At 37.5% G+C, this 24666-nt stretch overlaps 1 protein-coding gene across 2 annotated transcripts in view; it reads right to left on the reverse strand.

The window, feature by feature from the left end:
* Window positions 1–24666, reverse strand: part of SMC4 (structural maintenance of chromosomes 4) — a 39114-nt gene that overhangs the window by 3511 nt on the left and 10937 nt on the right. For both annotated transcript variants that reach the window (XM_072618602.1, XM_072618601.1), the window contains 15 exons: window positions 22579–22743; window positions 22253–22380; window positions 21399–21539; window positions 20767–20917; window positions 19530–19694; window positions 12082–12315; window positions 10870–11055; window positions 9076–9237; window positions 8573–8798; window positions 8414–8493; window positions 6154–6306; window positions 5799–5925; window positions 4718–4907; window positions 2077–2221; window positions 1706–1879 (listed from right to left, as the gene is read on the reverse strand). In XM_072618602.1, coding sequence (XP_072474703.1) covers window positions 1706–1879; window positions 2077–2221; window positions 4718–4907; window positions 5799–5925; window positions 6154–6306; window positions 8414–8493; window positions 8573–8798; window positions 9076–9237; window positions 10870–11055; window positions 12082–12315; window positions 19530–19694; window positions 20767–20917; window positions 21399–21539; window positions 22253–22380; window positions 22579–22722 — 2406 coding nt within the window. In that variant the 5' untranslated portion in view covers window positions 22723–22743. The remainder of the gene's footprint in view (window positions 1–1705; window positions 1880–2076; window positions 2222–4717; window positions 4908–5798; window positions 5926–6153; window positions 6307–8413; window positions 8494–8572; window positions 8799–9075; window positions 9238–10869; window positions 11056–12081; window positions 12316–19529; window positions 19695–20766; window positions 20918–21398; window positions 21540–22252; window positions 22381–22578; window positions 22744–24666) is intronic.

Genomic DNA, 24666 nt, shown 5'->3' on the forward strand with positions numbered 1-24666 from the left:
TACTCCTATAGGATTATACTCAGTTTTACTAGGTAAGTTATTCTTAGCTAGAAATTCATTTTGTTTGTCTTCTGCAATATCATATTCCACGTTCTCTGCTCTTTTGTAGATGTTAAATAATGTGTGATCCCTGCTGTGGTCTTTAGTACTGGAATTTTGTATTGTTATCTGCTTGTAGTGTTTTTTCTGCGATCAGGCAAGATCTGGATTTTGGTTCCTGGGAGTTTTCATTTTAGGGTTTCTTCTAAGTGACCAGTGGATTTGCGCTCTGGTTCTAAGAGAGCTAGGCAGTTTTAAAGATTTCCTTATACACAATGTCTACTTTTTTTATTTTTAATGGAGTTCAAGAAGTCTAATTATTTCCTCCTCAATCTGTTTCCTCAGACAGCTGTTTTGCTAGGAGATATCTTATACTTTCTTCTAAGTTTTTAGTCTTTTGACTTTGTGTTGATGTCTCACCTCACGTGATCACTGGCTTCCATTTGGTCCATTCTAATTTCCAAGAAATAGGTTGTTTGGACAAGCTTTACTACCCAAGATGTTAATTCCTCTTCCAAAGCGTTTTCCCCCTTACTTTTTTCCTCTAGCACATTTCATTTATAAAAACACATGTCTTGAGTGTCCCTGTAACCACAGTAGTTTTTTATGTTCAGTGGGATTCCATTTTTTAAAAGCCATGTATTGTCCAAGTCTCCATCGTTGACTTCAGATATGATGTTAGGACCAGATTCTGTCAATTTTTGGAGGGGAGGTCTGGGCTGGTCCCACTGCTGTGTTTTTTGGGAGACTAAGTGCTCTGTTAATGAAGGATTTCAGGGACAGGTCAAGGCTGTCGGTGTTCAGTGCTCCCAAAGTGGTCAGATCCAGGGTCAAGTCTGATCAATGCCCACTTGGTCTCAGCCACAGCAGAGGGCAGGTTCCCCTTTGGTCTGGGATCCTGCCCTGGTCATTCCTCTACAGGTTTGAGATGGGGCTAGAATTTGGGCCTGACACTCTTCTGAGCCATATGGCCGATATTAGCTGCTGTTCTTGCCTTAGGGGTGGCACCGTTCCCTCCCATGGCACTCCACCCTGGGCATGGTTTCCTCCTCGTAATCTGGAGCCAGAAGCTGTCAGAGGTGCAATGGGATGATCTGGGATCTCTTCTTGCCCTGGTGTACAGCTTCTTGCTGGGTTCTCTAGTGCTCTGTGCCAGACCCCAGCACCAGTGTGTACATACAATTCTAACCTGCCCTGGAAAAATAACTTCTTATGGTTTGTTACTGGATTTAATCATCAGGGTTTGGTCTGGTGAAATTTCCAGATCTGACTGAAGGAGTTTGGTGCCATCAAGATTCTGCCTTTCTCTGGATATGTATTTGTAATGATTATGATATTACCAATTAAAATTTAAAGTGAAAATGATCAACTGAAGATCTGAAAAAAGGGGCTTATTTGAAAAAGGTGAATATGAAAATGCATTTATGAGTAATTGTATTCAACACAATTTAAATTATAAAATACTCATTGCAACCTTTTCACTAAAAATGTTCTGTTTGATTATTTGGTTGAAAAGGGGTCTTGTTTCTCATTTAGTTTGGAGTTCAATTTAGCCTGAGATTTGTGTATAATAAAAATAAAAAAATAGTAACCATGACTAACAATAAAAGAAAAAGATCTCATCTGTAAAGTTGTTACCCCAACTTCATCTGAGATGCAGCCTTACCTCCTTCTGCCAGTATTTTACTTTAGAATGATGCTCTGCAATGTGACTGTCCAGCTGTTCAAGTTTTAACTTAACACTAAGTGCATCATTTTGAAGGGCATGTTCATTTTCTTTTATCGCTTTTATTTCTTGAAGCAGGTTGTGATGCTCCTTCTGGATCTCGGGCAAGGATTCCTAAGTAAATAGATAACATTTTTTTCCCATTGAAAGAAAAGATAAAAGCATAAACCAAATTATCCTTTAAATAACTGCGATGTGCTGAGTCTTCTTCACAAACATTTTGCACTTTTGGATGAAGTTTAAAATAAGGCCCTATTCTTCTCCATCCCCTATATAAAAACAAACCGCCCCTAAGTGAGCACTCAGCTGACCCCGGCCTCTTTCGAACTCTTCATGACGTCTGCTGCCTTCTCTTCGAGGCTTGTGAGTTCATGGGCTAGGTCTTGCACTTCCTTCTCATTGTCCTTTATTTCTTTTTCTGTGCGAAGGACAGTATCTTGTGCCTTTTTAAGATTTCTAAAGGTAAAAACAACACCAGAAGTTTACATGAGAGCTACCACAACACCCACAATCCATCGGTTTGTTCTGACAGGTGCATTGAGGAACATCTGGTGCAACAATTATAACACAGTCTTCTTTACGACTCTGGGTATCTGTGATAAATCCTTCATTTTCATTTAATTACCTTCCCAGGAGGTCTGTGTGTATTTACCAAACCTTTCTCAAGCATCCTGTCACTTCACAAGATATAGGACAAGAATACAAACATGTACCGTGTATGGCTTTTTTGGTTATCGAAGTTCCACAGGTCAACGACCCAAAGTAGAGAGAAAAGCAGAGGCTGACACAGAATACGAGATAGTTCTGCCTGGATATAGACCCCACACTCCCACAGGTCTCACACAGAAACATCACATCTTACTTCACTCTGAGACTCCTGATTTCTTTTCTTACTGCATCTTCTCAGCTGTGAAACACTATAAATTCTACAGCCAAAACATTTCTACTTAAATGACTGTAAGAGAGGTTACAATGGGGCAATGTGGGAGGCAGCATGATAAAAGGCAAAGAAACTGAGGGTCTGGAAGAACCTAAATGCAAATACTAACTCTGCTGCTACTTCATTATTCCCGTGTATAAAAATCTTATTATTAGCTGAACAAACAGCATTAAAACAGAACATATTTGTGCTAAAGCATTTTTGCAACTAAGACTGTGAAAAGGGTAAAATTGGATTTTTTTTGCAACCAACTCTTTGATCTGAGGCCTGGGGGGTCAGGTCTAGCATAGGTAAGTGAAATCTAAGTCCTTATTTTAGCAATTTTCAACCTCTTTCTCCTCTTCCATCAGATCATTCATTGAAATGTTATCGAAAACTGAGACTGTTTTTCCTCTGGAGGAAATGCCACTGAGTAACCAAATAACCAAAGTAACCGAAGGTAGGCTGTTTGTAGGAGAAACAGAAGCAAGGAAGCTCAATTATGAACCAAGTTATACAATTGGCACTCAAATAACTTAGAAGGTTGTACTTTAAAACTATAGGAACATTATATAAATACTATTACATAAAAAAATTTAGGAACACTTAAAAAAACACCATTGCAAAAGTTAAAAATCCCTTTGGGAGGCATTTCTGTAAAAGAATACGTGTGCTGATCAATCTATTCCACCTAACTAGAAGTTAATTTATAGAATGTTACATAGTTCCTTCCTTTAATTTCCCTTTGTTCTCCATTTGTCTGCTAGCATCTCGTCTCACACAGTCTCTATGGTACATGAGATAGTTACAACTTTTCCAGCCTACAATAATTCTGGAATAAATCCCAGGACAATCAAAGAGCTTTGTTCCAGCACCTTGCATGTGCATTACTAGTTTTTCAATTGGTAAAGGGCTAGAGAACAGTGTTGATAATATTTTGTTTTTCTCTACAGGTTTGTCTGAGGTCTTTTGGAATTGATGGTGTTTGTCCTTTGTTGCCGAAGAAGACCATGCCATCAGAGAAATAAAGACATGACTTGCACTTGACTTTATTTTTTTTTTTTGAGTGAGGGAGGGCTGTGCAGGTCACCAGCCTCACTTCTCCTCCAGAGCCATCTGAATCCAGTGACCAGATATGCATCAGGATGATTGGAGATCACTCAGCATGAGGCAATTGGGGTTAAGTGACTTGCCCAAGGTCACACAGATAGTGAGTGCCAAGTGTCTGAGGTGAGATATGAACTCAAGTCCTCCTGACTTCTGAACTGGTGCTCTATCCACTGCACCACCCAGCTGCCCTGCATAACAAGAATACTACCTAATGCATTGCTGGTGGAGTTGTGAACTGATCTACCTATGCTGGAGAACAATTTGGAACTTGGCCCAAAGGGCAATAAAACTGCACACCCTTTGATCCAGCAATACCACTACTAGGTCCGTATCCCAAAGAGATCATAAAAAAGGGAAAAGGACCTACATGCACAAAAATATTTATAGCAGTTCTTTTTGTGGTTGGTCAAGAACTGGAAATTGTGGGGAGGCTCGGCTCATCAATTGGGGAATGGCTGAACAAACTGAGGTATATGAATGTAATGGAATACCATTGTGCTATAAGAAATAGTGAACAGACGGATTTCAAAAAAAACCTGCAAAGACTTACATGAACTGATGTTGAATGAAGTGAGCAGATGCTGTACACAGTAACAGCAACATTATATGGTGACCAACTTGGTTAGCCTTGGCTCTTCTGAGCAGTCTAATGATCCAAGACAATTTCAAAAGACTCATGATGGAAAATGTTATCCACATCTAGACAAAGTACTGTGCAGTCTGAATGCAGATAGAAGCAGACTATTTTTACTTTGTTTTGTTTTTTATTTCTCACATTCTGATTCTTTTTTCACAACATGACTAATATTAGTTATAACTGATGGTGTAGGATAAAAGTGTCTCATTGAGTAAAAAGAATTTAGAGAGAACAGGCGAACCCCTGGACACACAGGCCAGTGGATGGCCCTGGGACAGTCCCTTACCTGTCTGCCGTCTTTGCTGCTACTTGGGCTTTTGTGATGGCAGATGCACATTCATCCAACTGTTGGTTGATTTTGTCAACTTTGTCTTGCTGGGCTTTAAGCTTATGATTATTGATTTCCACAATTAAACTGTGCAGTCTTTTGACCTCGGCTTCCACCTTGCCAGCCTTCTCAGCAACATGTTCATACTCTGGGGAGGAAAAGAAGGAAAAAAAGGAGCCTGAGTCTGAGATTCTAAGCTTTTTCTGTATTATGAATGTGTATGTCAACTAACATGAATGAACAGAACAGGAAACTTAACTTCTGTCATGGTTGTTTAAAAAAAAAAAAATCTAGGTTAAATTTAACACTGTTGTAAGCAAATTTCAAAGGGCAAATATTTTCATTCTAAGGAATCCAAGCAATATGATTTAGGACTCCCAAGCTAGAATTCTTCAGGCATTTCACAAAGCAAAATAATCCTCAAAGGAATGCGATATGCTCGTCTTTTTAACTTTTTCTATAGCACATATTTTGGCATTTAATTCTACATTCTATCACCCTGATTTCTCCATGTCTGCAAGTCTTTGACCAACTAAATTCTAAGGGACTGACCTGAGGGGAGATCATTCCTCCTATTTCTTTTCTTGTAAAGCCCTCAACAACTAGCACAATATTATTATGCATATACATCTCCAAAATATACTTGCCAATTTGAAGTCATTTATTCTAAAGATATACAATTTCTGAGCAGTACCTTGTTTTACTTTTCAAACACGTTAGATCTTAAAAATGTCAAGTTGTGGTTTCTTTCAATTAAGAGCTACTGTGATACTACCCTGTGGTGTGAAGGTCACCTGACATTCTTGGAAACACTTCTATTGAAGCACAGTCTCTGGGAGGTTTCCAATCTGGGACGGCTTCAAACACACCCAGTAACAGAACCAACCTAAGGTCATGAGAAGTCTGGCCATTAGGAAACACCTGTAATGTTGCCGTGGACGGAGAGCTTGTTCACACACTGACAAACGAACAAAACCCCCCACTATCTCCAAATGAAGAATTCTAAATTCTACTGCATTTTCTTTTTTAAAAAACATACCTTTCTTGAAAATACTTATATTTGTCTCCAGCAATTTCTGCTTTTTTTCGTCAGGGACAGTATCACGGACATTGGCTTCAAGTTCTTTGACTTGTACATCCAAGTAGGCTTCTTGTTCTGACAGACTCTGTGAAATAGAGAAGTCAGATGATACATTGGAAGGCTTCATCTTAATTAGGTAAAATACCAAATGTAAATTGTGTTTTAAAAATAGGTACTAAATATGCAAAATGCTTTGCACACTGGAGAGGCCAGCTGTGCTACTGGCAAGGGTTAAATGAGACAAGGAACACACACAACATTGTCTGAGAATTCATCTGTTCACCATGGCAGACACTCATTGAAAGGAGCGCACCTGGATGCTTGCAGTAAACTTTTCCAGTGTATTCTTCATGTCTTGCACATTGTGACGGAGTTTAATCACCTCTTCTTCAAGCTGTGCTTTGCGTTCCTGGATTTGAACAGCTTTTTGGGAGTCCTTCTGCAATTTGGATTCCATTTGGGATACCTGTAAAGAAAATCAGTAGCTCTATTTCAGAACTTCCACAGGTACATTTTTCTTTATTCTGTAAGTTGTGGATGCCTCCCATGAAGTTCTCCTTTTTCTGTCTTGTGGGTGCTCTGCTGGTGGGGTGACACAGTCAGAAAGTCTTCAGTATTATACAGTCCTTGGTGTATTTGCTGGCACCCCATTTGACAACCAACCAGCTGACAAACTACCAAAAAACACCACCCCCCCCTTTTTTTACTATAAGTCAAACAAACCAGAAGATTACCAAGCTATTGCTTAATGGAAAATTCTCCCCAGAGATCAAAACCAAGAATGGGCAAGAAGTATTTCATTCTGTGCTAAAAGCCAAGAAGCACCACTTCATGACATGTAGTCCCCATGAGAAGGGTCAAAAAAAAGATAATAATGAAAGTAATCACATCTGCACAAGAGGATGAAACAGCAGAGAAGCTAATCTTGTTAAGTACTGGAAAGGATATTTCCTACTACGTGAATATACATCTTAATTTTTGGTAATTTCAATCTGCAGGTGGGCATGGGAATGTGGCAAAAACTATACTGGAAAATACAAAATGGAGCCTAGAAACAAAAGACCAAATTCTATAAGCATTTAACAGCTTTCTCATTAATACCAACTTTAAATAAAATAACAATGTTGAATGTGTTCAAAATGGAATGGTATTTTAAAAATGAAATCTCACACAACAAAACAGGAAATGACTAGTTACAGGCTTAGTAATCATTTCAGAATCAGGGACCAGATAGTCAATTGATTGAACAAATTCCCTTTACTGGTAAGATGAAATTATCATTAAAGGAAAACTGAAATCTTACGTAGCTTCTGTTTTCTCTATAATGGAGAATGAACTTATGGCTAGAAAGGGCACTAACAAAACTGGCTAAAAGGGAGGTGACATCCAAGGTAATTGGGGAAGACAGTAAGGGAGCACCTAGCCTATCTTGATGAATTCAAGTTGAGAAAGGGATACAGAAGAGGTACAGGGAGGAAAGAGGAAAAAAGGGAGAGAGGCAGAGACAAAGAAAGAGAGGATGAGAGAGAGTTGGATAGAGATATACTTTCTCCTTCCTTCCAGAATGTAGGGTTCAACATCCCTTAGACAGGAGGCCCATAGGAATCCTTTACAGACGCCCCTCTGCAAGTCCCTCAAATGTGCAGATGTTGGGGCTAATACATCTGTACCGTGGAACAGGGTCAGAATTCAAAAAGATCTTTATAAGCTAGAAGCTTAAGCTAATATATTGCTAAGAGAAAATTTAAGAGGAACAAGGGTAAAATCACTGATAAGTTAAAAAAAAAATAAACTTACTAGGCACAAGGGAAGGGACACATGGCCAGAAAGCAATCTGCCTAAAAAAAAACTTGGGCATTTTATTTTTACACTTCACACCCCTATACTTATATGCTATAAAAAGTGCTCATTGTTTTATCTGTCTGGACAATAGTACGTAGAACGTGAAAGAGAAACAGTGCCAGGGGAGGGGGAGAGTTGCCTTTCCTACAACTGCTTCTATCTCCTCAGGGATACTGGGAGACTGCAAACTCAGTGCTTTAAGACAATGAAGGATATCATTCAAGGTCACATCAGGCTGCCCTATGGGAGGGATCATGTCCAAGATGGAGGAGTTTCTATACTCCCATTACACTTTCCTTGACAGAATATTGCGTTCAGCTTGCTGCTGCGTTTTAGAAAGGCCTTTGATCAACAGAGAACAGAAAAGAGAGTGCTAGGAAAAATGAAGGAGCTTTTAGAAGAATCAGATGTCAGTTTGACAGATGCAAAAACTTCCAAACTGCTGAACTAACCCAAAGTTGCAAGGGCTGCCTTGAAGGCGATGAGCTTACAGTTCCTCCTTTGAAGTTTTGAAGCAAGGCCAGGAGCATCTGTCTGTCACTGGGACTCCTGCTCCTGGAGCAGGATGCCACATCACTCTACCACTAGGCAGGTGCTATGGCCTAAACAACCAGACAGGGCTTAGAACATGGAGAGGGATTCTTATCAGTACGTTTACACTTAGGAACAAGAAAAGTTAATCCAACCACCACTTCAACATTCATCTTGCGCACATCTTCACCTATACCAACCTCTTCTTCCGAGACTTCCACTACAAGGGAGGAGCCCATTCTCCCTTTCATCTGCTTGTTTCCGCCACCAGTCATGGTACCTGGACAAAAGAACAGGGCCAGTTTTGTACAGAATGCTTAAAACTTTGGGATTTATGAAAGACGGGTTTTTTTTTTTACCTGATTGCTCTATGATTTGTCCCTGTAATGTCACAACTCTCCATCTCTTATCTTTCTGAAAGGCCACTCTTGTTGCCTGGTCCAAGTTGTTAGCTACTAGAGTATCATGTAGAGCAAAGTAAAAAGCTTGGCGAATCTTCTCATCCTTTACTTTTACTAAATCAAACAACCGAGGTGTGTTTTCAGGAGTTTGGATAGGGTTCATATTTTTTTCTAAAACTTTAATCTAAAATGGAGTAAGGAAAATTAAGACACATTTTTAGAAGAGAACTCATAAATCAAAAATAGTCACTGTTCATGCCTTATGACAGTACTTTAATAATTCCTGATGGAAATTGCAAAGAAAGGCTATTGTAGGAATTCAGTTTCTAAAAACATAAAACTGAAATTGTAAGCAATCGGGTAGTTTCAGAAGTAAACAGACCATTCTCCTTTTGGCTGCATCTAAGGAAGGCTGCTGCCTGCGTTTCAAGACATTAAACTGATTTCTTCCAAGCACTCACCTTATCTAATCCAATAAATGTTGCCACTCCTATATTTTGTTTCTTCAGGAAGTTCACACAGACTTGGGCTGTATCAATGGTGTCCACAACAATGTAGTCCAGGGCGCCACAACAAGATGAAATGGCAATGTCATATTTTTCATCAATGGCTCCCAAATCTCCCTGAGAGGATTACAGCTCATTAGAATAATTTGAAACTTATTCTCAAAGAGAGTACATTTAATACCTGTGCATCTTTTCTCATGGTGCCTCAACCTGTGACTTCATCAGGGAAGGGATCTCCCTCCACTGACCTGTCGTAATTACCTGCAGCCCTCTAGAGAAGAACTCTTTGGGGCATTTACTACTCAGAGGTTGGGGCACTGACCCATCACAGAAAGCAATGAACCCAGGTCTTCAGATCTTCATCACCTCAACCACACTGCCTTGTGTAAGTATATTCCAACTGTTAATCATGAAAAATTATTTACAAAAAATCAAAAGTGTACATTCTAGTAATTAAAAGGTATTTCCTCTAATGGATTCTTCTTCAAGTAGATACCAAAAAAAGGCAATCTGCGCACTTTTCCTGTCAAATCTCTACAAATCACATATGTAATAAATGTTGCTTGATAATGCCAGTTTTATTTTTCAGTTAATATTTCCCTTTTGATTTTCCCTATCCTACTTTGAACTTCAAATCATTAAGCACATGCAGTACTATGTGGAAAGTACCATGTAAAGTACAAAAAAAAAAAAGGAAATCCTCAATCCTAACTCAAAGGAGCTTATACAGCTCCTGGAGCTGACACGGCTACGCCCCTTCATCCCCTGACATGGACATCACAGGGTAGAGGGGGATGAAGGGAGAAAATAGTGAATTTCCGCCCCCCCCAATCATTTAGTAGGAGTGGCCAATCTCCAGTTATGGTTTTGATCCCCAACCTACAGTGTTCTACAAACATGGAATACTCTGAATAAAGGTGACTAAGGTAGACAGTGTGCATGGACCCTCAATTCCACTGAGTTTCTCATTATAACATCACAACTTTAAAGCACTATAGAAAAGGGTCCTTGTTTTTAAGTCACAGATAATATTAGTGAAAAACTGTATCAACATAAATTTCAATGATTTTTACTGTTGTAGAGACTCTTAAGTTTCTAATAAGTAAAATTTAAACTATAATATGTGTTTATCAAGATTTTTTAAAATAAAGTTATGAAAAATTTCCTCCAAAAGTGACTTCTGGAAAATAGCCCAACAGAAAGTTTGCTTTCATAAATTCCCAAATGGAGATTTCATGTTACATCTAGTCATAGCTTTTCCACCTAATGCTGAATGTGTTAAATGAGAACAAAATAATACAAACTGGTCATCAGAAGCCTTGACGTTTTAAGGTACATGAAGTTGATAAGCAGATTATTCAAATGGATAAAAAGTCTAATTTGTTGTGATAAATATTTTTATAAACATTCAGCTAATACGGACAAAATTAAACAGCTTATCAATCACAGTATGGATAGACCTAGATGACAGTCAACTCAACGTAGCGAAAACAAAGAAGAAACCACCAGGATGAGTTGATAAGACATGAAAATTTATATATAAAACTTACTTTTAAAACGACTCATGTCTTTTTTCATCTGACACATTTAAAGGAATACTTTAAAACTAGTTTCCATGTTTAAAAGGCATGAAAATAGTTGCATCCTTATGCTATTTCTAAAATTCCTATTCATTATCACTGAACCCAAAAAGTTCAAAGGTTTTGTTATTATAGACATAAAACCTAATTATCAAGTATTTTAAATTACCAATCTGCCATATATTCCTGGAATTTTGCCAGACTTTTTCTGCTGAATCAATGCATTCAGAACTTTTCCTCGACTGTGATTTGTTGCAAGAGAACTTTTTGCTTCTTCAACTTTTTGCAGAAGATCACGAACGGAATTTTCAATATCTGTTGCTTCCTTTGTAAGTTTCTGAAGTTCATTTTCTTTCTAAAAAAACAAAAACAAAAACAAAAACCCACAAAAAATGTTTGAACAATGAAAATCGAAAAAAAACCCCCCAGAATTACATCTTAAAAAGAGGCACAATTATCATTAAGAAGGAGGATGGAATATTTATGATATTTAATGATACATTTATTTTCTAATCTAATTTCTAAATATGCTACTGCAACAAATAAATAAATGACAAAAACTTTAACAAAGGGTTTTACCTTTTTTCCTTTCCTTGTACAAAGAGCTTTTGTACAAGATACAGTAATAACGTAGAAGTAATGGTAGCTATTTAAAGAATCCAAATACAGAGTAGCTAATTTCACAATCAACAAATGAAGCTGAAACCAAAGATTAAGCCTTTAAAATTTACATAAGCTTTTCAAAAAACCTGGAAAGATTTACATGAAAACTGATGCAGAATGAAGTGAACAAAACCAGGAGAATGTTGTACACAGTAACAGCAATACCGTTCAATGAAGAACTGTGAATGACTCAGCTACTGACGGTAATGCAGCAACCCAAAGGACTGATGATGAAGCAGACTATCGGCATCCAGAGAAGGGACTGATATTATATAAATACAGACTGCAGCATGCTAGTTTTCACTTTCTTTCATCCAAGTCTTCTTGTATAAAATGACTAATATGGAAATATTTTATGTGATGGCACATGTATAACCTATGTGTGATTGCTCACCATCTCAGGGCATAGGGAGGGGAGGGACGGCTAGAATTGGATCAAAACTTAAAAAAAAAAAGTTTTACCATGTAATTGGGGGAAAAATACATACATTTAAAACTAAAGCCAAAAATTACATCATAAAAAATTTCTATCAATGCTCTTTGAAATTGTGATTGACATAAGACCTGACAACCATATTATTTAGCTACAAACAAGAAGCTTTTCATTTTGGTAGCAAAAATACATTTGGAGAGAAGAAAAATTATGAAGAGAAATAAAAGCATAGCATTTAAAAGAACCAAAGTCATTCACAAATGAATTATGAAAAACAGAGCTTACCTCCTGTAGGTCCTGTTTAGTAGGAGGCAATTTAATTTCGAGATTTTTAATGGCAACTTTCCTCTCTCTCAGGGTCTCAGAGGCTGTAGTCAGAGCCTTTTTGGCCTCGCTCAGTTGGGACACTGCAGTGTTATGGTGGCTGAGGTAGATATCAAGCTCAGACTGGGCAACATCCATCTTAGAGCGAGCTTCATTTACTGTTTTATTAAATTCCATGAGCTCCTTTTCTCGGCTCTGTTAAGATTTCAAAGAATCCATGAAATCTGAAATAGTTTTAAGCCTATGACTGAAAATAACTATACATTTTTCCATAAGGCCTGACAGTAATAGACCCACCCTCCACATCTCGCTTTAATACAGGAACAGTAAATGGTAGTCATCCTAGGGTAAATTAGACAAGTTTCCCCTGAGGAGTGAAGATGATAATTTAATAGACATATATTATGAATATAAATACAGAATAGCTAAGTAGAGAGTTCTGAAAATTTACTTGAGGCTATGATTTAACATCAAATTACCATTCCAACTTTCCCATATTTCCTTAAAATACCTGAACTAAGGTTCCACCCAAAGTGGTAAAACTGCAAATAGCAACACGTAAGGAATATTATAGGGATCATCTGCAGAACTAGTTCTCAGACAGATGGAATGTCTAGCACCCAAAGCATTGTTCTGAGTTCTAGAGCTGAAGCCATCACAGAAATGTTCATTGATGGCCTTCCCTGGTATTCCATTCCACTGAACAAACATTAAAGGAGAATCTATTTTATGTCTGGCACTATTCTAAATGGATTAGAAAGTTCATGTAAGAATTTTTAGAAAATGTACAACTTTTGTTAGTAAGCTCATGCAACCTTTCTGATATGGGATCCATTCTTATATTAATAAGGCCCCAGACTGATACTTGGTTGGGTTTTCTTTTTTTTTTTAATTAATTTACTTAACTTTTAACATTCATTTTCACAAAATTTTGGGTTCCACATTTTCTCCCCTTTTGTCCCCTCCCCCCACCCCAAAACACCGAGTGTTCTAATTGCCCCTATCTGCCAATCTGCCCTCCTTCCCTCCCCACCCCTTCCCTTTGGAAGGCAAGCAATTCAATATAGGCCAGATCTGTGTAGTTTTGCAAATGACTTCCATAATAGTAGTGTTGTGTAAGAACTAATTATATTTCCCTCCATCCTATCCTGTCCCCCATTACTTCTGTTCTCTCTTGGTTGGGTTTTCTTAGCATAAATTAGGGTCATTCTTTACTTCTACACCTGTGGATAGAAGCAAGTGGCTTAGAATTTTTAAAAAATATAAATGTTACTGTTTTTCTAACATTGACCAAGCTCTCACTTCCCTGGTATAAATCCAACTTGAACATAGTGAATAATTGTTTGGATAGATTTTTTGTTTTGCCAGAATTTTATTTTAAATTTGTAAGTTAATATTCAACAATGACATTGGCCTATGGTTCTCTCTTTGCCGGTCCTTCCCTGGTTTAGATTATTAAGACTTTGTGGAGTGTGGATGGTGCAATACTAGCAACAAGTATAGCTCCACTTCTCCACCATAACTCATTCATAAAGATGTGTCACATGCAAAAGACAGAGCCCTGACTGGGAACCCAAAGTAAGAAATCAATCAACCATTTCTCTAGTCCAGGTTGGCAAATGAAAATAGGGCTCCGTGAGGTCCTGAAGACTAAATCTGGTCAGGGTGTGCTATGCTACTCTAGTCAGTAAGAGTTGAAAGAGGACTCAGGTTGTTCAACAGAGCAAGAAGAGACCCTGGTGCATCTAGTCTGAGCAGGGGGCAGGTATAAATGCCTTCTGGCAGCTCTGCTACCCCCTACCTAAATATAGGGGTCACAGAGCCACAAGGTGGAATGAGGGCAGAGTGAGGAGGGGTCATGGGCTCTGGGCTGGGAACTGTGAGGGGAACAAACTTAGAAGCCAATGGTAGTGGCTGTGTGTTTCTGACCTTAGGGCTGGCCTCCAGCGCTTTCCAGCTGAGACACCAACCCTATTGAAACTTCCACAACCAGGGACAAGCCTGTTCACGTGGAGATCTCAGATTATGAAGACAACATAAACACTTTACACTGATCACACCTCTTTTCAATACCAAAAGACTGCAGGTGCCCAGGCTGAGCTGTCCTTAAGATCCCAGAACATAAGTCAACACCCCAAGGTGGTAGGACAAAAGCTCAGCTTAGATATTCCTCCCAGGGTGTACAGAGCCTGGCCCAAAAACCATGTGCCAAGTCAAGAAAAAGGCCAGAAGAATGCAAACCAAAAGGGCTCCACCACAGAGAGCTGTTATGGTGACAGGGACACTTAAAGACCCAAATATCCACAAACACAGCTTCAAAGCCAACAGAAAACAAAACAAAGAATGGGCACAAACCAAGCCAGAATTCCTGGGAGACACAAAACACAAACTTTTTAAAATAGGGCTGATGATAATTTAAAAAACCAAACGAGAGTACTAGAAGAAAAACAGGAAAAGAAATGAGCACTGTGGAAGAAAGAACTGGAAAGTAAATTCATAGCTTGGTACAAGAGGCACAAAACCTTGTCCAAGTAACAAGTTTCTTGGTACATTACAATGTACCAACCATACGCCCAATAACTCTGAGAAAACAAGAAAAAAATGACACAAAAAATCAAGATTTAAAAAACATCCCCTAGTAAAAACTGTCTTAGAAAACAGATTGTAGAGAAAAAAATTAGCTATTACTGGACTATCTGAATATCTGAATATCTTGATTATAAAGAGACTAGACACTGCATGCCAAGAAATCTTAAAAGACAACTACCTAGACTGCTTTGAACCAGAAGGCCAAGTAGAAATAGAAAGATTCCACTGCTTACCTCTGGAAAGAAATCCTAAAATGAAAACCCCCAGGAACATAATAGCCAAAATTCAGATCCTTCCCATCAGAGAGAGAATACTGCAAGTATCCAGAAAGAAAGAAACCACTAAGAAGCCAAAGCCAGGATCACACAAGATCAGTCACCATCGCAAAGGGATAAGAGAGCATGGAATACATTCCAGAAGGCTCAGTTAGGATTGCAGGAAAGAATTGTTTACCTGCCAAACTAAGGATAACTATATAGGGGAAGGAGGAAATGGACTTTTTAGTGAAATAAGATAACATATAGGTAATTCCTGCTGGAAAAAGAAGAGCAGAGTAGGAGCAAAAAGAGGTAAACATGAACAATCCTAAAAGACTAACTAAAGCTAAACGATTTACATTTAAATAAACATGGGATGGTGATGTATGTATCCCCTCAGACCTCTATCATCAAATGGCCATGAAAGGAGTCTAATTAGATACAGGATTTATATGTTACAATCAGATGACCTTACAAGAATGGAAAGGGAAGGGAAAAGGAATATACTGGGGGAAAGAGGAAGAAAGAAGATGGAAAAAATTATCTCAATTGGGATGTACAAATTTAAGATGTTATGTGAACAGAAAGGCTGGTAAATCCTATTGAATCTCTTTTCTGAACTGCTCAAACAAGAAGGGAAGGGAATATGAGAAGAGTAGGGAAGGAAGATATATTAAAGGAGAAATTAAGTTCAAAGACGATAGTTGCGTCTCAAACTGAGTTTGGTAGTATCTTGTCATTTTGACAATAATTTGTGTAACATAGGTATTTAACATTCTTTAAAAATCTGACAAAATTCTTGAAATTTACCTAGTCCACATAATTCGAATAGTTTCTTTTTATCTAGTTCCATTTCATTTAGTGAAATCCTTGTTGAGGTCTCTATTGGGTGTTCTATTAATTTGATTATCTTAAATTTATGAGACAGTTTTCCATTTCTTTTAAATTATTTTGCTGGGAAATAATTCTGCATATTAGGTCCCAATAATTCCTCTTATCCTCTCTCTATTGTGACCTCTTCTTGTTCATTCTTTGCTATTTTGATTTTCTTCTATCTTCTTTTTAGGTTAGCTTAAAATTTTATCTATTTTGTTAGTTTTGTTTCAGAGTCAGCTTTTCTATTTTTTGTCAGTTCTAGTCTTTTTTAGTGGATTTATTTCTCCTATAAGTTTCAAGACATTCTCTTTTATGCTTGTTTCCTTATTTTAAAAATAGCATATTTCATGAATTTTTTTTCCCCCTATCTTTGCTGCACTGTGCTCTAGAAAAGGTATGTTTAACAACATTTCAGATTTTACTTCTCTGTGTATCTCAGCAGTGTCTGTTTTTATAAAAGTACCACAGGATTCTAAGAAATAGATATATCCTCTAATGTTTTCATTCAGAAGACACCATGAATCTTTCAGTTCTAGAGTAGTTTTCCCCCATAGAAGTAATCTTTCAGTTCTAGAGTAGTTTTCCCCCATAGAAGTAAGTGGTAGCCATGGAGCTCACTGGCAGCTCCCACTACCATTTCGGTGAAGGTGGCAGTGACTAGATTATCATGTGCAGAAACCACTGAGCTCATGGAGGGCCCACTGCTACTCCTGCCTGTTCTCAATCTCGTAACTGACAAATTCATGCCGTATCGCTCTCTCAAACTCTAAACAACAACCTGCCTGATGGTGTCATAGCCTTCCATCACTCTTCCCCTCAAGCCTCCTCTAAGTCGTTTCTATTAAGCCCTCTGGAGCTTCTGTTACAGTGATATCAAATTCTTCTTCATCTTGTCCTTCTTCCTCTCAAGCTCTCTCAGACTACTCACTCAGATGCCTGGCTTCCATGAGATGACACTGTTCCCAGCCACTCTTTTTTTCCATGAGTTGAATTTTCTTTCGTCCTTCTGAAATACCTCTAGAGAAAGAAAGCTGAACTCTCTTTGCCGTCTACTGCCATTTCTATACTTTGCCATTCTAACTCAGCAACTTCATCTTCTTTGGGTTCACTCAGTTTAAATTTACTGTCTTATCCATACCCTGAAACCAGTCACTTCCTGGCCCCCAAAATACTTTTTTCTCTTTCTCAAAGTTCAGTAGCAGACACACATTGAACAGCATCCTCACATTGGACTTGAGACCTAAACTACAACATACTTGGCTGGTCTTTAAGAAAAAACTAGGCCTTGGTCTATGAGAAAATTTCTATTATTGTATTGGGTATTCCTGCCCTAGGGGCCCAAACCAGCTAGCTCTAAATCCCAGACCATGACTAATTTCCATATCCCAATGAACCATTCACTCAAATCACCTCACCCTCTGCCTGCCACTACCAGCATACCCTTACCCCAGCTCCTGTTTTCTACCTCTCCAGAACCAGACACTTCTTCCCCTTCATCCCTGCTTTTTATTTTTCATGTTGTCCTTTCTTAGTAGGATGTAAGCTCCTTGGTTGCAGGGCCTGAAAAACAATAAGCACTTAAATGCTGTTCCGTTCATCTCTTCACTTGCCCCAAATCCTGCATGTCGATGTCCAATGGGACACACTCGCCTTCCAGTTGCTCAGTTGGAGTTACCTATGTCTTTCACTGCTTTGTCTCTATATGGGGATAGCTGAACCCTCGAGCCTGTCATCTGTCACCAGTATTCTACTTCCATGGTCACAAAAGTAGACATGGAGAGTGGGCTTTGGCTTCCTTATTGAAAAAACAAAAAACTGGTACTAGATCACCTTTATGGGGGCATTTCAGTTTGATCTGATGAACTGTTTGATTCACCATAATACCGATTCAGCAGTTATTACACGCAAGGCATTATATCTCTATTTTCAGGAGGCGAAACCTAATTGGTCAAAACTAAACCAAAGACTGGTTGTCACTAATACCCCCTATTCATTCTGTACCATCATTCAATTTAGTGGATCCTACTTTCTACCCTTGTGGGAAAGCATTCAAGTAGGTGAGAAAATGGAAAGCACTTTAAAAACAACTGTCGAAAAATTCCAATTTCTTAACGTGAGTTTTAAGTGCAGAATGCTTATAAAGCTACAGCAAATTATGGAAATCAAACGGCATTATAACTCAAACTCACAGCCTAATAAGATTAACATCTCCAATAAAACAGGAACATTGTACACAATACTCTTTGGCATCTTATTTCAATGTAATTTGACAGATATGGTATAAATGTCCAGATCCAAGAGATACTTTCAGTCATGACTTTTGGTGAAACAGTACTATGGAAGTCTGTCAGATCAGCTCCAATATCAGAAAATAGAAGATTTCCTCTAGTATGGGGATTGCGTTAGATGGTTGTTGGGGCCCTCTCTGACTCTCAAATTCTGTAATTCTTCAATTCCAAACCTCAACAAGTCAGAGAATAAAGGATAATATCTGTGTTTACCAAGATCTGAGATAAGAGCAGGGTTGAGATTACAGCTAGGACATCACACTTATAGCCCAACTCACAACTATCATGAAGACTAGCAAGTGTTAAGTATTACCTACAGCATTTGACCAATGTCAAAAGGGAAGAAAAAATACTGAGCTTTCAGTTAGAATTAGAAGAGATCCAAAATCAAATCTTGTGTCTATTTACTACTGTGACTAAAGGCAAGCCAGAACCTCCTGGAACCTAAACTTCTCCGTCTGTAAAACAGGGATGGTTATGGTAGGGCCAAACAAGATAAATATGCATAGAACTTTATATATATACAAACACACAAACACACACACACACACACACACACACACACACACACACACGTAAATTTTCTGTATGTAAAGAACTTTGAAAACCCAGTCAAACTCTACATGGTAGCAATTACTATAACACAGAGATAAATTTGTAAAGTATTTCTCAAACCAAACCAAGGGATAACAAAACAAACTGCTCACAGGTGGAAGAGATATTTCCTCAGAGAAACAGGGCTATAGTAAAATATGGAACCCTAGTATAGTGTTGTAGAGGGACAAAAAGCAGGATAAAGCAATTTAAGGCTGTCCAAAGAGGATTCAAGCACAAAATCCTTCTGATTTTCCTTCTAGGATTAGCTAAGAAGAATAAGGAAACAAAGGGGAGAAAGCACATTTAAAGTTGCAGAGACTGGTCCAAAAGATTCAAAATGAGAAAACAAAAACAAAACAACCAACATTCAGATTTTCTACTTTTGTCTTGAGTTCCAGAAAAGGGCTGATCCATGACAAAGCCTGGCTTTTTAAAAACCGTTTGTGTAAAAAAATGTCTAACTTCTTTCCAAGATATTTAACAACATATGTACAAACCAAAATAAACTGATCACTAGGGTTGAACTGGTCTGAGGGGACTGTCTAGAGAGTTAAGGACACTTAAACATGAAGCTTGGTTATGATGTATTCAATTGAACCAACATTTACAAACAATTTTATTGTGAAATTATTAGTGGCCAGAGCAACTTCATGTGAGGTTACGACTGTACCTGTTTTCTAAACAAATTTATTTCTTCTTTCCAACAGTATAGTCTTCCGTATTTTTTGCAAGACTTCTTTCTTAGCCTTAAAAAAAATGTTCCATGTAGCAGTAAAAGTAAATACCATCATGTCATATATACCTCTTTTTCTTCCTGAAGTTCCTTTGTTTCCTGTTTTAGGCTATCCATAACTTGCTTTAATTTTTCCTCTTCTTTCTCCTTTTCCTTTTCCAGAGTACTCTTTCTAGCTGTTGTTTCAGTGATTATCTTCTCGCTGTTAGCTGGTACACCTTTAAATTCCTCAACCTGGAAGAGATATCAAAGGTATGATGATAAATATCTTGGGAGGCACATACAATCTTCTGTCTTTCACACTCAACAGAGAGATATGATTTATCACCTCTAGTCATTTGCCACAATGAATTCTCATTAATGGGAAATAATTCAGGCTGATTCAGTATCTTTATTTTTCAAGTGAGCTTTCTTGAGAAGAACAAACCTTAGCTACATGAGAACATGAGAACTGAGAATGACTAATAATGACCTTTTATGAAACAAGAAAAATGGGTGCATCTTACCCACCTATTTCTGTAGATGTAAGAAAAAAATTAGCACCTATGTAATGTACCAATGTACCCTGTCACCACCTCTTTTTAAAGTCTGGATCAATGATTTAACTGGTGTGGAAATTCCCTCCATAATGAAGATGGACAACTCATTTGTACCTTAGCTTAGAAAACTACCTGGGCCTGAGGTTAAATGACTTATTCACAGCCAAGCAGCCACTAAGTCAAAGGAAAGTCTCTGAAGCCCAGGTATTCCTGAATCCATCCCTTTCTTTACTCAATATGCCATGGTTTAAAGTTTTAGAAGTCAGTTTAGACTGGTGTCATTCCCAAATCCCTCTCAAACACAGCTATTTGCAGAGTTCTCTGCCACATGAAGGACACCTTGGCTAGTAGGAGGCTCTCTTGCCTAGAGTCTAGGATGAAGCTTGATTATAGTAAACCAACATTTACCAACAACTTTATCGTGAAATAATTGTTGGCTGGAGCAATTCATGTTGGGACAGGAATATCCCATTTTCCAAACCAATTTGCTTCTTCTAGGTACTTTGGAACCACACTGCTATGTGTCAAATATCAGCAGTTCCAGTTATATGGCCTTGGTGATCGAAATTGTGGAGGGCAGTTACTTTCATGATAGTTTCACTTTCTCTTAATATTTTATTGCCTAGTTAGGCTCAATATTTGCATTCCAGCTTCTAAAAGTAATTGAAAGCAATGTGGGGAAAAATTAGACAGACACCCCCCCCCCTAACAAAATTAAATCACAGACTTATGTGTTTTATGATTCAAATATTTCATGTGGTACTTACCTTTTCTTTATCTTTTTGGAGCTGCTTCTCAAGTTTCTTGGCTTTATTTTTAGCGTGTTTCATTTTTTCCCTAACTTGAACATCCTCCAAATCCAGCTGTGTAAATTTCTCTTTGTTTTCTTCAATAAATTTTGTAACTTTATTGAGTTTCCTAGCCAAAAACAAAACAAGCTATGTTCAAATACTATTTGGGACAGTAAAAACAAAAAGTATCTCAGGCATAATACTACATTGCTATCTTCCAATATAAAACTTAACTCAACACACCACAACTAATTCTTATGTCTTTGCTCTTAGTCTAAGTTTCCCCCAGAATACATAAGAGGGAGAAAACTATTGGAATTATTATTTTTGCTTGATTTACAAAGATTTCCTTTATAGGGTCATTTCCCCAGGAGGACTCCAGGGCTAATTTCTGGTTTGTGTTTTTATTCTTTGCTCAATAGAAAAAGCTTTCTCTTCACCAGGAAATTTAGAGTACTTTCATGACATGAACTGACTCATGAGAATGCTTTATTATGGTTTAGATGGGATATATGGAGCTCATTTAATCTTGTGAATGAGCCATTTAGCTATAGTTTTAACATGAATTTAAAGCTAAGCCAAACACTTCTTACAAAGAAAAAAATTACTTTTCAACATCTTTTAAAGCTTTAGTCTTGGCTTTCATTTCCTCTGCCAGTTTACTGCTCTTCTTATTAATATCCTTTGTATCTTCATGAATTTTTTCCTTCTGAGTTTCCATTTCAGCAATTCGTTTCTGCAAATCGTAACTAATAAAACAAAACAAAAAAATAAATAAAAACATTTAGGATCACAAGAAGTCTCACCCTAAACTTAATACAAATTTACTGTACCTTAAAATGGTAGAATTAAAGGACTTCCCTCCAAAACTTTTTTACTATCCAGTTAGCTCTTACTGAATTCCATTCCTTTCTCCATAAACTGTATGTATACAATACATGTAATTTAATTTAACATTTATGTGCCTACTATATGCCAGGCACCATGCTCAGTTTACTGTCTTGGATAAATCCTGACGAGGAAATTCTTTTAACCCCTGTAATTTAAATGCTCTACAGCCCTTATACTTTTTAAATATATGGAAATAAGAGCACTTATTTTTGATATTGCCTTTGAGCCGTAATAACTGGCTTTCGACAGCTCTTTAAGTCTTAAGGAATTCCAGTACATTGTTGCACATTTGATCTCATAATTTGATGCACATTAAGTTCTACTTATAGGACTCATTAGCTCCATTTTACATAAGAGGCAACTGAGGCCCAGAAAGGTTCACTGGTTTGCTCCTAGTCACATAACCACTAAGAGTTGAGGGGAGGGGGAGATTTAACCCTTGGTCTTCTGTGACTCCACATCCAACGCTCACCCTGGTAACACACTGAATGGGGACCCCTGGTCTCTCATATCATCGGTTACTCCCCAATCACAGCTGTTCAGAGACATTACTAACACCAAGCTTCCTTACATGTAATATTGACACACATGGTTCTTTTTCTTGAACACTTCATTTTCCAGGGTGAGAAATTCAATCGCTGTATTTTTCTCTCCTTCTAAGGCATCCTTTTCTTTCTCCACCAATTTAACTCTGTTTAACTACAAGGAACAAAGTTTGAACTACGTGAGTCACAAACCAAATTTTCCCACCTCTGATATAAAAGCTGTAATTAATCAAGGATTTAAATGAAAGGAATGACCAAAAACTTAAAAAAAGATCCTGTGCCCACATCTGAAATGTCTAAGCTGGACGCTGTTCTTACTTTTAAGATGAAAATAAGATGGCAGGAAACTTACCTTCTCTCCTCTTTGCTCATTTAATATCTCCACTCTTCGACACAAGACTTGAATAGGCTCTTTCAGCCGCCCACAGCCTATTATATCTTCTAAATATTCCAGCATACCCTCATCATGTTCAGTCTGGCCTTTTGGTTTCATCATGGCAATCTGTTCAACTTCGCCCTTTAAAAAAAAATTTAAATTTCAGTAAGATTTAACACATGAAAAGTCAGAAATGGGAGTCCAAGAAACCAAAGAATATGAACAGAAAAGCATACATACTGCTTAAGTCAGTTCAAACAGCTGACTAAAATGAGGCACAAAATAGGTTTCTAGCTACTGTTTGATAGCAAGAGCATTCACCAAGAGAAAAGTTCAGTTTTCTTAATTTTGAAAACACAATTTTTAAACTTCCCTTTTGAACAGTATTCTCCAATTTGCTTCCCAGCATAAACCAACGTTCAGTTGTGTCATCATTTAATATCACTCACAAACAAAACCTGAACCAACACGCTATTTCAATAATTATGCCATGTTTGGTGAAGAGGTTCCTGTTGCCATGTTTTAAAAATAAGCTTAGTCTAAACAATTAAAAAAGTCAGCGTACATTTTAGAAGTGTTCACATGTTATATTTGTAAAATTCCACAAACATCTAATCTGAAGCACTTCATATTTAATGTCCTTCAGTTGCTATAGCGCACTCTAATTATGCTGAAACTTATTCATCTTGTCACTGTAAAACACTGGCTGCAAATGGCTATATTCAGATGGAGTAAAAAAAAAATATTTAAATCTAGGACTTAAATTCTTTTTTAGTTCAAATGTAGACTATATTTCATTAAAATGCTAGTTATGAGAAAAAAATAATTGATTTAGCTTAACAGAAAATGCCATCTGCCAATCACCTTATAAATTCTATAAGAAACGCTAAATTCTTTACTAATTTTGGTTTTAAATTAACTTTAAAAAATAGTACTTAAGTTTTTTTTTCCTAAATAGGCAACTAACAAAAAAAGGGAAGACTCCATTTACACAACATAAGGCCACCTAAATCCCCCTTTGTGGCAGTTTTGCCAGGCAGTCATTTAGTCTGTTTAGGAAGAAAGATTATAGTTGAACATGTGCAGGCCTATTTCTCCTGCAGGGCAAGAGGCCTGCTACGAACAGGAGAGTGCCAAATACAGAGTTCCTCATCTTCAGACATAGCACCCAATAGGTATGAAAACACAGAACCTTTAATAATCATTTGATAACATATAGGTCTTTCTATGTGTAATGTGCAATTGTCTCCCAACTCAGTAAGTACAGGGACCTCATACTGAGCACATCTAGTGAAAACTAAGATGGATTTGAAAATAGACGTTAACTATTAAAAGCCTCTTAAGGTAACCTTAGATGACAAGCCTTCCATGAAGAACAAATATATTCCTCATCTACTTAAAGTCAATTTTATTCTTTTTTTTCTTCTATGTGCTTTAGCTACTAGCTTTAAAAATAGGTAAACAGTCATGTATTGTAAATTAGCTTGTATTCCATTCCTCTCTCTTTAGATTAAGTTTGGCAGGTAAAGTAACATCTAAAATGTATCTACTCAAAGGTCTTTTATTTCCACCCTAAATTTCCAGGTTCTCTCAGAGGGTTTTGTAGATACTCCTTCCCACCAAACACTTGCCACATAATTTTTCTGCTTATGGTCCCTCTAATGAATGACATTTGGGAAAGTTGATGAGTTAGAAAAATGTTTTGGTCTCACATCAGGTATCAGGACTAAATGGAGTAAACTGGATAACCAAAAATAACACAAGCTTTAACTGTACTTCAGAATACTACCAACAACTACGAAAATTTCCCTCCACTGTTCCTCCCCAAACCCCAGACAAGAAGTGAAATAGTTACAGGAAAGAAAAAGCAACATGGCTATGGAAATTCAGCAGGAAAAACAAGAGTCTAAGTGGTTTTAAAAAAAGATGTGGGAGGGCCTTATTCTGCTAGAGGGGGGAGTGTACCCACATTTTCAACTATAAAAGCTTAAAACTGTGCTAATTCTTTTGGGAAAGACTTTAGTAAAGTACTTTATTAAGTCTCAATAGTCCAGTGAAATATGT

Source organism: Notamacropus eugenii, chromosome 6, assembly GCF_028372415.1.
Source record: "Notamacropus eugenii isolate mMacEug1 chromosome 6, mMacEug1.pri_v2, whole genome shotgun sequence".
NCBI classification, from domain to species: Eukaryota; Metazoa; Chordata; class Mammalia; order Diprotodontia; family Macropodidae; genus Notamacropus; species Notamacropus eugenii.